The 14,563-nt window shown below is 43.4% G+C and overlaps 1 protein-coding gene across 1 annotated transcript; it reads right to left on the reverse strand.

Moving 5' to 3' along the window:
• Window positions 1-341: 341 nt before the first annotated feature.
• On the reverse strand, window positions 342-14,188 carry LOC118368308 (transforming growth factor beta-3 proprotein-like). Its single transcript, XM_035752309.2, has 7 exons — window positions 13,358-14,188; window positions 4,771-4,934; window positions 3,378-3,507; window positions 3,123-3,230; window positions 2,187-2,358; window positions 1,572-1,725; window positions 342-1,453 (listed from the first exon to the last, which is right to left on the reverse strand). The coding sequence occupies exons 1-7, from the start codon at window positions 13,701-13,703 to the stop codon at window positions 1,295-1,297; spliced, it is 1,233 nt and encodes a 410-aa protein (XP_035608202.1). The 5' UTR covers window positions 13,704-14,188; the 3' UTR covers window positions 342-1,294.
• Window positions 14,189-14,563: the final 375 nt, after the last annotated feature.

Below are 14,563 nucleotides of genomic sequence, written 5' to 3' on the forward strand. Positions count from 1 at the left end.
CATGTATTGCAAGGTAATACTTATTAATAGCCTTTTGCCTGTGTCTCCCCAACTGTTGTACTGTAAGGACCAAACATTGTGGTGACCAATAGTGACCATTTCAAAGCAGGTCCATTAATATCGGTAGCAATAAGTTGTTCATGCCAGTGTCTATTTGTACTCTAAATGGTTGCAGTGTATCTTTAAAAATAAAAAAAAGTTGTCAATCTCTTCAGTTTCTAGCACCTATGAAAGTGAACACTTTTTATCAATACGTTTCAGGACTAGGACCTCAATATGAATAGCTGTATTGTTGAGCTCAGCCTAAATGCTGAATATACACTGATATCCACAAATTATGATTACTTTCAGATACAAACATTTAATAACATCTGTTCTTCCAAGACTATTTTTTTATTTTAAAAAAGTGTTTAAGAGTAATAGCAATAACAACATTTACACGTTCACTTAGTGACATTTATCGTCTTGTACAACAGAAAAGTCTGCTCCATTTGCGGGAAAAAAAATCCCTAAAAACATGATTCTGTTGCATATTAGAGGTAAACATAACCGTGAAGATACGTCGTTGAATAAAAGTAGTTTTCCAGCATGTTGTATTTTTTCCATAGATACCAGTAACTTGAGTCCATCAGCATCTGTCCTAGAAGAACAATGTAAGGGAGCTGTGGTGCGCACCACGCTAGTTTCCATCCAGACAGTCTGTTCTGAGCGTCAAGGCCTTGTGTTATGATGTCTCCATTCAAAAGGATGGTTCAAAAGCCTGACAGAGCTTTTGCTTTAGCCCCTTTGATGTAGTCATTTGCACTGTAAATCCAGGTTCTCAGTGGGTCTCTCTTTTTGACTGCAACTACGGTGTGTCCTTGAGTAGGCAGTGGTCAAGGCTCGAACAGCTTTCCTCTGTTCTTTTCCGCTGTTCAGAGGTTGGCTTTGAATGCCCGTGGTCATATGGCACAAAGGTACGGGCAGTTCAGAAGGCTGAAATATTGACAAAAGAATGAGGAAAACACTTGACGTTGAAAAGAAAAATGCCATTGTAAAAGGCCAATAAAAAGTTATGTTGACGTTGAGATTGCTGGGTCTGGAGTGGTATTTGAAAGTCATTTGGACACACAGCCTGGGGATTGTGGGTAGAGTGGTGGACTGCGTCTCTCTGCAGGCCCTCTGCGTGTGCTTGGCTGAGGAATGAGGAGGGTGGACAGAGGTACTCTTGGTGGTGGGACAGACGGCACGCCACCCTCCACTCCCTCAGTGCCGTGCAGGCCCTGTCAGATCCCAGTGTGCTGGGCTGGGGCCCTTAGCTGCACTTGCAGGACTTGACGATCATGTTGGAGAGCTGCTCCACCTTGGGGGTGCGGCCCACGTAGTAGAGGATGGTGAGGGGCTCCAGGTCCTGAGGCACACAGCAGGGAGAGGCAGACGCCTCAGGGTTCAGGGTGTTGTACAGACTCAGCATCTAAAGGGGAATAGAGGTGTTTGTGTGATAATAATATTTGTAACACAGGGTAATGAGTCATTAGTGGTGTACAAGTCGTGTCTCATTAGTGGTGTACATTAGTGGTGTCGTGTCTCACCGAGCTGTGTGTGGTGTCTGCGCTCCGTAGGTAAGGGCAGGGCCCGGAGCAGAAGTTGGCATAGTATCCCTTCGGCTCGTGGATCCACCTCCAGCCCAGATGCTGGCGGAAGTCAATGTAGAGGGGTCGCACACAGCAGTTCTCTTCATAGTTACTACAGCAGGCAGGGGAGAGAGAGTGATAATTATGAAGAAATTATACACATTACCTGAAGGAGAAACACTCTATTTCCAAGTTGGGTATATTTCACTACATGCATGCAGTCTGAGAAGCCCAGAAATACCACTGGAAGGTGTGTCCTTATTTCACTGTCGTACACTTTAACACAGGGACAGATCTCAACTTGTAATGCCTCTGCCTTTCTAGAGACTGACAGCAAATTAACCAGCTTATTCATATGCGTAATGCTCCTCTGCCAAGTAAATTAGAAATGAGAGAAGACACATTGCCATTTGAGATCCACCTTGACCTACTATATTGCTAACAGGAGTAATTAGGGGCTATTCATCTATTGGACACAAATGTGTCTACTCATCCTGCAGCAAGTTTTCATCTAAATATATGACATGCACTCTAAAATCGTGATTGAATTACTAGAGTGAGGTGGTTACTTACGAGAAGCAGTAGTTGGTGTCCAGGGCTCTCTTGCGTCTGCGGGATGAGGACTGGGCGTCTAGCCTGTGAGGGGGCAGCATCATGAGGATGAGGTGAGGGAAGAGCTGCTCCTTCTGCTTCTTCAGTCTGCTACTCAGGTCCCAGCGACTCTCATCGTGGTCACCCTCCACACCTACAGGAGAATGATCCAGGGATGTCAGATGTCTCAGAGGGAAGTGTCATCAGTGGATGAAATGGTACATTGACCAAGACCATTCCATATTAAAATTGGACAATTTGGTTAATTCAAGCTGAAGTGCAGTCCTAGTCCATGAGAAAATTGTGCATAAGTGTGTCTGAGTAAGTTATACCAAATTTAAATTCATCACTGCTGTTTTAGTCGTAGTACTTTCTGTAAAGTTTTAAAAGCATTGTCTTCACTGGTGAGAGGCTGGACTTGAGACATCCCCCACTCCTCCTCCTCCTCCTCCTCCTCCTCCTCCTCCTCCACCAGTCAGAGCTGGTCACTCTGTCCTCCCCCTGGGTTAGTGTCTGCTCATCCAATCTTCCCCTGATAGCAAAAGCAGTAGAGAACTCAGGAGAGACGCTGCCGGTGGATACGGACGCCCTTCTTAATTCGGGGCCAAGCATCTGAGCGCCGTGGAAGCACATTCCTTGTGGCCTAGCCAGTCAGGGCAGCGTTCCCAGGACCAGGGGCCCCCAATTCTAAGTGAGATACCAGACCAATTGTATTCCCATGATATTTTCTCTCTCTCTCTTTCTCTCATAAAAAAAGCCAAATAACTATCAACCATTGAGGCCCATGTTCACTGGATAAGACTTCAGAGGGTCTTTTTCTTAATCAGAGCTCGTACGGAAAGAAAGAGGGGCTGTGAAGAGCAGTGGAAAAGCCAAAAACGATTGTCATACAAAATGAGGCACCTCATGTAATCTGACCTTTGAACTTCACATCTAGCACCTCGTTGACATTTTCGATGATGTCACCATTGGGGTTGAAGGTGTGGCAGGGGCAGTGCACACTGATCTCCAAGCCCAGGTTGGTCTCTGAGGGGAAGAAGAGGAAGTGGTATTTAACTTTGAGGCCATTTTTCTTTGTCCAAATGAACTTGAGTTTCCAAATACCCTTTGCTCATGAGTTGATATGCAACATACGGTATGAGACAGGGAACATTGGGGCTTTAGTCCACTCACCTCGGTACATAAGCCATTCCCTGACTGTGTCTGTGACATCGAAAGAGACCCACTCTGGCATTCCTTTGGTCAGGGCATTCTTGCCCCCGATGTAGCGCTGCTTGGCTATGTGGTCGTCTGGCCGCAGGATCTGCCAGCCAGAGGTAAGAGAGTGACCCAGCTGCATATGCTCACTCTCTCTCCCACACACACACACACACCAGACTGCAACCCAGCCAGCTCTGCCTGAGCCAGACGCTCCAGGATGCCCTGGGCCAAACGTCTTCTCCTCATGGAAAAAGTGACTCCCTGTGTTGATATCCCCATTTTGCAAGTTAATGCATGTGTGTAGCTCTACTGCCAATGAGAACCTGGCTGTCCCTCCCATCTGCACTTCAAACAATTGGGCTCACAACATTCTGGGTTTCCTTACACTGGTCTAGTCAGGATGAGGCACTGCATATGGTGCTAGAGTCGCCATTGATTCAGATCTGAGCGTCTCTGAGTATGTGCTGTATACCAGCATGAAAGTGTACTTTACTCTACGTCTCAAATTGCGGGACTGAGGCATAGGATGTAGAGAGCCACACTTTAAACAAAAGGGAGAGGCCAGTGAAGTTGGGGGCTCAGCGCCTAGTCCCACAGCAGGCTGGATAACCAGGTTCCTGAACATTGTCAGCATCTAATCTGGCTTCCTGTGGGAACAGGAGACCCAGCGAGAGAGTACGGCCAGTGCCAGCCTCTGCCAATCAGCTCCCAGCTATGTGTGGGGGCGCCGCGCCGTTTACTCCCCCAGTCAATCTGAGCTGAGCTCGACCCTGGCTAGAGCAGAGCTCGCCTCAGGCAGTATGCGGGCCGGAGACGCTTGTCTCCCTGGCAGGAAATGTTGGCAGCTGATCATGGCTCCAAGTCTCTCACTGGAGATTAATGAGAGAACTGAGCGAAGACCCATCCCTGCCACCCCACATACACCCCACAATCCCTGGACAAACACACATCATTTAAACACACAAATCCAGGTGCAGATGTCTGAATCCCCTGTTGAAAACATCGAACGGAACTTGAAGAAAGGGTGGTTGGACAAAAGCTTGGAGATTGACAGTTGTGAAAGGAGCGATATCAAAACGGTAATCTTGAGATTCTCTGAGTCTGCTGTAGCACACTCTTAACATTTTACAAATGGACTTATGTAGAATCCATTTGACTTGAGGCACATGGAATAATGATCATCACTTAAAAAGAGGAGAGGGGAATTAGGGGACCTGTATAAATAGGTGTAGACCAACACTACATGTAGACCAACACTACATGTAGACCAACACTGTCCCATGTGCATTGAGCCATATGGGAGAATTGGATCACGACCCCCCTGCATGCTTGAGCACAGTGGGAATGAAATAGTACATTCACACACCTGGTAGAGCTCAATCCTCTGCTCGTTCCTCTTGGCGCTAGAGTTGGGGACACGAAGGGCTCGGAACTCGGCTCTGAAGAGGTTGGTGGAGTTCTTCTCCATGGCCGAGACATTGAAGCGGAACACCTTGGAGGTGATGCCCTTGGGGCAGTAGGGAAGGTCATCTGCAGAGCATAACACACTTTAGTCACAGACAAGGTGAGCCACCTTAAAACACTATAATTATGCAATCCTCCCTGCTTACAAAAAGCAGGACTGTGACTAAAGTCGTCACTCTGTACACAGCCTAAAATCTGTTTTGAAATAAAATGATTTGTCAATCTTTTATCTATCGTCTGAATTTCGTAGTGTTTGATACTATAAACAAATGTTGTTCACAACAGAAAAAATACAGTTAACCATTCTTCAACTATTGCCAGTGAATAAAACTAAGCCTTGGGCCATCTGGTTATACTTCATGCAGTGCGAGTTAGCAACAAGTTGAAGTCATGAAATGAAAACCAAATGTCCCATGTGTTGGTGGAACTGAATAGGCTGGTCTAAGATGGCAGGGTGCATCCCCCCCTCCCGATCCAGAGCTCAACAGGTGCTCAGAAAGCTAGGACAGAAGCCAAGCATTCCCTGGAACAACCAACCAGCTCAGCGCACATGTGCAATCACATGCATGTAGATACAGAACGCGAGTTCAATCAATGTGTTGTTTGTAAGGGGTAAAGACAGTCCTTCGGTGACTGTTTGTCAGGGGGGCTGAGTGTATAACAGAGTAGCGCCTTAAGGTTTTCTTAGCCATCAATTGAGTAATGAATTGGAAGGGGAACAAGTCCTGTCAACCTGTGGTGTGGTTGTGTAAGGCAGACAGTGAACTCCGCTTCAGTAGTACAGTACAGTAGTTACAGTAACAGCCACAGAACACTTCTCGATGGCCCTCTTCTGAAATACTTCCTGTTGCACTGCCAGTCAAGGAAGCGTTTCTTTTTTTCCAACCCTAATACCATTGAATTGTTTATTATTTTAACAGGCCGAGCACATGCAGTGTTGGGCAAAACAAGAACACGGCAAGCGTTTTACGAGCTAAGTGGAAACACTAATTTACAGCCAAGCCATCGCTAATTTATTACCCCAAGCCTGAGCTTTAATAGAGACCCTGTGATTCGCTGTGGTGGTTAACAAGGACACTGCACCTTTGGTTGACATCTAGATCTGTTTATAACAATGGAGAAGGATGTTTGTGTATAATGGATTGTGAGCTTACACGTCTACCTAAACTTTCTATGACCCGTAATCCTATTTCACTGCGGCTTTGCCATTATCCGATATTTCCATTGACTGCCCCCCCCCCCCCACACACTTTTTTCAAGTTACCTTTTCAGTCTTGACTCTTCACCCCTAGCCAAATATCTGTCCTGTGCTTCCTCACAATCTATAAGGGCTCCGTACTCCCTTGGCCTGTCCCACACACCCTTTCTCTCTCGTCTCCTGTGTCCCTCTGCCTCCCCCACAAAAGATGGAAAGCCCCACTTTGAGAGGAGATTTGAAATTCTAATCAAGTCTTTAGTTTCCTTTTGGATGACCTCATTTTTCCCATTGCAATGGTTTTAGGTGGATTTCGCATTAAGGCTTATTTTTGCCAAGGATCTGAAGGTAATTTGTTCCATGGCTGTGAGTGCAGGGGATAGCTAGTATAATTAGAGTGAAATACACAGCAGGATCGTTGACAGTCTCTCTCCTATTATCAGATCTGGTTCTAAGGCCAGCAGTGTGAGGATGCTGATATCAGCGGAATCTGGACCTGAACTTTATCTGGAATAACCAAAACATGTCCCAAAGAGCTTCTCTGGGCCCTCAAAATAGATTATTTGTCAATGCGACAAACTTTTATTACATTGTAGCCCTCCCCATTTCTCAAGGTGGTTCACTGTTCTTTCGAGATTCATTGTGAAAATAGTAACTTTTTTGTTGTTGTTGTGTAATGACAAACCACAAACAGGTATCACAGTTACATACTACACACAAAGTACTATTTAGAATTGTACATCTACACTGTAATTACACTAACCACCTGCTTATGTAACTACTATGTAAATACATGGTTTTCATGGCACTTAACATGAAGTGGTACAAACACCTTTCCCACTTTTCCCAGGGGACTGAAACTGAGGTCCTGCTTTTTGTAACCTCTCTCTTTTCTTTGGCAGTATGTCGTCAATGACTTTCATAGAGTCTGGACTGTGGAGTTGAGAAAGCTGACTTTTGAGGACCAGTTGGAAACCATCCACTAACACTTTGACAGAAGTGTGATGTAGTCAAAATGTTCAGCAGTTGACCAGATATATTTATGTTCTAGGTCAGGGGTACTCAACTCTTACCCTACAAAGTCCGGAGCTTGCTGGTTTTCTGTTCTACCTGATAATGAATTGCACACACCTGGTGTCCCAGGTTTAAATCAGTCCCTGATTGGGGGGAACAATGAAGAAATGCAGTGGAACTGGCTTAGAGGTCCAGAGTTGAGTTTGAGGGTTCTAGGTCAATAACATGGTCAATAGAAGAGTATTAGGTAAGGGTTGCAACAGTAGTGAAACCCTCCACATAGGAAGGCCTAGGGACAGACTTCAAATATCTCTGCTCTAAAGCTTCTCATAAAGCTTCCACCCCAGACAGACACTCCTCCCCCTGCGCCCTCCTCCATCCTCCACCCTCAAACCCTCTGCTTCCTGTGTCTGAGATGCCCCACCACACTAGCTCCTCCCTACCCTGGCAGGTGACATAGAAACTCCCAGCAATCAGCCTATTCCCAGTGCCATGATGTCAGTCTCTCCAAAGCTATGTGAAGGTAAACAAAGGAAATGGGAAGCATAGAAAGCAGGTGCTGGTCAGCTGCTGAGGAGTCTGGACTTTGTTTACCAGTGAAAAATGGCAACGGTGCTGCAAAAACTGGTATTATAATGTATTTAAATGACCTATCAAACTAATCTTAAGGCTTATCCAGAAGGCCATAAATATTAATGTTTTTCAACTAACGTTTCCATCTTAAAATAATAAGTAACCAATCATGCTTTCTAATCTGTCAATAAAAGAATATAGCTAACTCCAGATGACTAAATGTAATAACTTGAGCAGTAAATTCTAAATTCTTGCAACTGAAGTACTGATCATGCTCATAGAAACATACTGTTATGTCAAAGATTTGATCACCTGTGCGTGGTACTATCATTTAACCCTTGTGTGTGTTGTCTTAAGGGTCAAACATGACCAGCCACTATGTTTAACAGCAGAGAAAACCCCCTAAATTGTATTTTTTCAACTTGAAATGTGTGTGACCCCAACATTTGAAAAAGTGAAACATCGCCTTTGTTCATATTTCCATGAAAGCTGTACACCACCAGGGTACAAAGATTGTCTTAGGGTCATTTGTGACCCGGCAGTTAAAATCATTTACACAACACACACACAATATGAGTAATTGAGATTGTGTGCTACTGATTGAACTTAGCCAGCAGCTCCTGAAGAGGAAGATCACCATGGTTGGCATAGTTAGAAAGAACAAGCATGAGCTCCCCCCTGCACTCCTCGCAACAAGGGGTAGAGAGGCCTTCTCATAAACGTTTGCCTTCACCCCACTACCACTCTAGTTTCTTACCTCCCAAAGAGGAACAAGAATGTGGTCCTCCTGAGCACACTGCACAAAACGGCTGAGATCAGCGATCGTGAGGACAGGAAGCCAGCCATCATCCTGGACTACAACCACAAAAAAGGAGACGTGGACAACCTGGACAAGGTGATTGGGACTTACAGCTGCAGGATGATGACTGCCCACTGGTCCCTGGTCATGTTCCATAACATCATTGATGTGTCCTTATACAATGCCTTCGTGATATGGAACAAGATCGACCCTACCTGGATGCCTGATAAGCGGAACAAGAGGGTGTTGTTCCTGGAACAGCTGGGAAAGGCACTTGTAACCCCACACATTCAAAGGAGCCTCTGCAGCGCTTGTGAAAACTGTTCAGGGGGCTGAATCTTGTCCTGATCCACCTGAGGCTGCAGCTGGGGCAGGCAAGAGGAGGAGATGCCAATTCTTCCCCTCAAAGAAGGACTGTAAAACAAATACTTTGTGCTGCACATGTGAGAAATAAATCTGCAAAATCCATGCACACACACTTGCATTACTGCCCTACATGTGCTAATTAGAGTTGACTGATTTAAGTTCTTCACGTTTTTGTATCTATTATTTTATTCTTATTGTTGTTGCTTATACACCTTGTGGGTGGGGCAATGGTTTAAAAAGAATGGGAGAAGACTAGTATGTTGTAGTTGAATTCCTCATTGTACAGTATATAATAATATCACTATGTTGCCAGAAAAGTTCAAGATTGTTTCCCTTCAATAAAATGCATTCAAAACTACTTTATGCACATTTCTGCTACTTTCTTAGGCTATACAAGTGCTATCTCTTGCTTCTTCTTTTTTATTTTACACCTATGCAGTACCTTTAGCAATAATAATAAACCTCTAGTAAAGAAAACAATTATGACAGGTGTGATGTAATAAAAATGAGTGTTGTCCACTGATTAAATGAAGTTTTTTTAACCTTTATTTAACTAGGCAAGTCAGTTAAGAACAAATTCTTATTTTCAATGACGGTTTAAGTGCCTTGTTCAGGGGCAGAAAGACAGATTTTCACCTTGTCAGCTCAGAGATTTGATCTTGCAACCTTTCGGTTACTAGTCCAATGCTCTAACCACTAGGCTACCTGCCGCCCCATCTTTCTGTGTTGTGAAGAGGGAAAACAAATTTTGATGTGTGTGGTTGTTTCTTCATGAAAAAATAGATTTGGGGTTTAAAATTCAATTAAGCTGCTTTATTTTAGGGTTTAGTGAAGGTGAGTAATTTTTACCCTTAGGACAAGGGGAGTATACAGAATGTTAAGACTACACAAGGGTTAAACAATGCTTTAGTGTGGACCAGGCCCTCCTGTCCTGAGTAAGTCTCTACACATGGAGCCTGTGGCTGACTGCGTTAGATGAGATAATGTGATGGAGTTCTCTGCTGAAGTAAGACAGCTTTTTTCCACTTGATCAAGGATGAAGAGGGAAAAATGGCTGGGGCGGGGGGGCGTCTTTCGGAATGGACCAGAGAACTCTGTCTGTTTGCCTGGGATGACATCACTTTTCTACTATTCCATATATCAGAAGCACTGCTGTCCTCAGCTCCGGTCCACATCCTTCTATCCTCCCGACGATGAATCAATGATTGCCATATGCCAGAGTGACCACTCACTACAAGTTTTTATTTTAAAGAAACCTGTCTCTGCCTAATTTTCAGCTATGAGAGCCAACAGGTGGTTTTCTTAGATGGTTCAATGGTTGCCTTTGGACAGTCTTACTATGTTACAGCAAACATAAAGACAGTGAATGAGTACTAATATATGTGGAGGAGTGAGTACAACTGGAATTCAATCCCTAAACCAAACCTGTTGTGGGTTCTGGAGATGCTTGGCCCTTGTGTCATTAGTTTGGCTCCTCTACCAGTGTTTGCCAAATGGCTCCCATCTGCACTTGTCATATCCACAGCTTTACTGTTTATAAACACTGTTTATATTCAGAGATACCTAACTAGTGGTACAATGAGTATTTTGGCAAATTATTCTAGCTATTAAAGCATATGAGTCTGGGAGGAAAAGTCTCTGCTTCATCTTACACAGCCCTGTAACTGAATAATAAAAAGAGTGAAAAAGCACCACTGACAATAATCCAAGACATTCCCACTTTCCAAAGAGAGTGTATGTATAACCCATTAGATTATGGAAATGGATTTAAAATATGCCTTACTGTATTACCGTGGTTGCGCGTTCTAATATTTCTTAAATCCTTTTTATTTTGGGGATTTCAAATCAAATCAAACTTTTTGTCACATGCGCCGAATACAACAAGTGTAGACTTTACCATGAAATGCTTACTTACAAGCCCTTAACCAACTTTGCAGTTCAAGAAGAGTTAAGAAAATATTTACCAAGACCAAAACAAAAAGTAATAATAAAAAGTAACACAATAACGAGGCTATATACAGGGGGTACTGGTACCGAGTCAGTGTGCGGGGGTACAGGTTAGTTGAGGTAATTTGTACATGTGGGTGGGGGTGAAGTGACTTTGCATATATTTGTGTATTGTTTTGTTAGGTTTAACTGCACTGCTGGAGCTAGGAACATAAGCATTTCGCTACACCCCACGATAGCGTCTGAAAAATATGTGTACGAGACCAATAACATTAGATTTTTGGTGACAGACATTACACTAACTGATACTTCTTATGAAAATGACATAATGGAAAGTGGAGGGAAGAGAAAAGTGGTTATTTGTCCAAACTGCAGGCCTTGTTAATGAGAGGATAAACACTCTCCCTCCCTTACAGTCTACTCTGGAGGGTGTATCTGGACATTAACAAGTAAAACAATTAAACTAACAAAAAACAGGGACAAAGAAAGTGCATTGTACTTTTACGTAAGTGTATGACAAAGAATTAGTCTAGTCCCATAGACAATGAGTGACAACTGTAGCCTATAGGCCCTGTTTATTTACTTTGATCGTGACTGACAGGGTGATGTGACTAGGGCTCCTGACCATGACTGGTGCAGCCCATAGCTCACACATCAGACCTCTGTTTGTTTTGCGGACTCGGACTAAGGCAGTGGCGTAGCCATAAATGAGTTGGTGGGTGGGACTGCAGAAATTTGGGTGGGCACCAAAAACCAGCCAACTTTGTACACATTTTGCCATGGGGCACAGAGAAAAATGTGCAGCTTTATAGCTAATCTCATGCTATTCTCTACACATTTTGTAATGAGGCCGAGAGAAAATGTTGCTTTTAAAAATCAAATTTCTTACAATTATACACATTTTGCTATGGGGCAGAGAGGACAATGTGCCATTGTATAGCTCATTCCATGCTATTCTACACATTTTGCCCTGAGGCTTAGAAAGAATGTTGCCTTTTTAAAGCTAATTAAAGACTAAATAAAGGTGTGTTGACTGTGATAAAGTCACAGGATTATGAGCTGTCTTGTTTGCTAAATGAACAAATGAAATAGGCAGTGGTATGGTGTATATAGACATAGAAGCACTGTGACATACGCCCCTAAGTCATATTCATGGCTGATTGGAGGTGTGGCTTGCAGTTCGTTTGTTTGGAACACTGACAAGAGCGCCTGTCCCTACACCGCTAAACCAATGTGGTTGTAGTAGTTATTATTTTGAGAGTCAGATGCACAAATGGGACCCAGGAAACAGATTTGACACGGGGGCCTGAGCTGTTGCCAGAGGAAGCACAGCTCGGTCTTTGAATAGCATGAAACACCTGCCATGTTGATCTTAAAGTAGTAACATGATGCAATGATTCAGCCCCTGAACAGTGAATAGGCCTGCTTCCAAGTCTTCCACTTAGTAAACAATTCCCTCCCTGAGAAAACTCACTGCAATAGAGAGGCAAGCTTCCAATAAACGTCTCACTCTGATTAGACTGGAAAAATCAGTTGTGGGTGGTTTATACAGGTAATGCCAACTAGGATTAGCAATTATGCTCTAGTGCACAAGCCAATTTGCAGCTGAATTAGCTGTGTTTTAACTTTTCAATAGAACCAATATCTTATTTTTGCTGTAGTGTACACAATACATAATCAAACAATTGCTAAAAAAGGTTTTGGATAAATGCATATTTGGACTTGGGAAAGAAAGGGTAATTGGAACAGCGGTTGGAGGGATGCTCAAATCGATGGAGTCCTCTTCCAATGGCATCTCAGACGGTCGTGTGCGCTATTGGGAGTTCCCATGGCTTTTGAGTGAGGTATGAGGGAGGAATGGCGCTTACGCCAATTAGACTGTTTGCTTTGCCCTCTCCAATGCCCGCGGTCTTTCCACTGCTCAGAGACGCGAGTGTGCATTTAAGTTGTGTTCGCCAATTCATTTCATGCGGATGGAACGCACGCCAAGCGAAGGTGTTCTTGCGTTCTTTAGTAGAATTTGTTAACATTTCCACTACGTGTTTGCAGTATTTCGCATATACTGGAGGTCTACGGATGCTTTTATAATTTAATTCCGCTGGAATTAACATATGGCCAGTTGAAGGGAGACAATGACAAATTATATAAATAAAACACAGACAAATTGCATTACACACAGACATCTCTGTACTCTGGAGGGGCGTCAGAAGAATTATATTTTAAAGCGGAGTAAAAAAAAATTGCCTAAATTGGCTTCTTCGGGAAATCATAAAGTTGCTGTCTTGTGTCTTTATTGGAGAGGTTATTTTTACTCATTTTCATGGCAAACCACTATCAATTGATATTTACATGCATGCGCTGCTCACCAGTTGTGGCATTCAGGTTTAAGAAATGACGCATCTTCAGACCTGGACTGCTTAGCCTTTCACCATGGAGCAATGGGCTATTTACATTTAATAATCAGGCTTTTGATCAGTAGGATACCTAACATAATAGAAGCCACGGTGGCAACACGATCAGCTGTTTGGTATGATCATGATAGAAAAATGGCCTTCATGAGTAAAACGCGTAAATAGATACATGAACATTACTTACTGTTTTCTGGTGGTCCATTAATCATATTGAACTTGTAAATCTCTTTGGCGTAATATTCAGTCTCCGTGTTATCCTGTCCACAACTTTGCTGTCTGTCTCTCCCCAACTCCTCGATCAGCTCCTTCGTACTGTTATAGAGCGCCAGCACCTGAAACGGTACCTGATTCGGACCCACTGTTTGCGGCGGGCTGGTCATTCGAAGTTTACTAAGAATCTGTCCTCGGATTGCCTCTACTCTCTTTTTCTTTATGTGGTCTATGTCCACAGTGGTGCAAGTGGATAGTGACAAAGTCATTGTCACACAGTTCAACAGGAGGAAAAACAGAAGTGCTTTGCCCAAATGCATATTTCTATCTGCACTTGCTTAGCTAATAATATGATGAAATATGTTTTTAAACGTATGGTAAAGTGGAAACAGAAAAATACACCAAATAATTTGTACTAAATTCCAGGAGAAATGTTACCCTCTATCTCTTTGCATTCAAGTGGTCAACGAGTTCTTTCCCCCGAGGAATCCCATCTTGTCAAGATAGGGCTAGTGTCATCTGGGTGCTAACCGGCTGTGCATTCCAAGAATAGTCCAGATCATTCTTGAAATTGTATCTTATCTGAGACCCCTTTTCAATCAACCTGTTGTCTTTCTGTTCTTCATATGTTCTGTCACAACCTTGACGTCTTCCGTTTTCTCTCTTCATTAGTTCATCATGACAACATTCACTTTCCCCATTGCTTTTTATTTTTCATCAACTGTTGCTGGTGTTAAGTCAATACCGGTCTCCCTCGCGCTCCTGCCCGTTTTGCACAACCTGAGTCTCGCACTCAATGTGCGCGCAGTCCCTTCACTGATACTTTATAGTAAACCGTAGTTGTGACGTTTGTGAAGGAGGGACTGCAGATCATCATTGCAGAAGTACGCATTTCACACTATGATTATATCTGTCTATCTGGAGGCCATGTGCCACGTTTTACAGATAAATAAACAACTTGTTTTGTTTGCGATTGAACGTTGTAGTATTTATCCAATTTATACGAATAATAGCCTACGCTGACACGTCAGGTCACAAAATAGTTTGGGTTCACACAAGAGCAGTGTACATTTTCAAGAAGTGAGAGTATGCCCCCTAGTGGATATGTGAAGCTAATGTGGAAAACATTAGGGGAAAACCAAACCACTGCATATTACTTGATTTTCAGATCATTTAGTGA

The sequence above is a fragment of the Oncorhynchus keta genome, chromosome 35 (genome assembly GCF_023373465.1).
Source record: "Oncorhynchus keta strain PuntledgeMale-10-30-2019 chromosome 35, Oket_V2, whole genome shotgun sequence".
NCBI classification, from domain to species: Eukaryota; Metazoa; Chordata; class Actinopteri; order Salmoniformes; family Salmonidae; genus Oncorhynchus; species Oncorhynchus keta.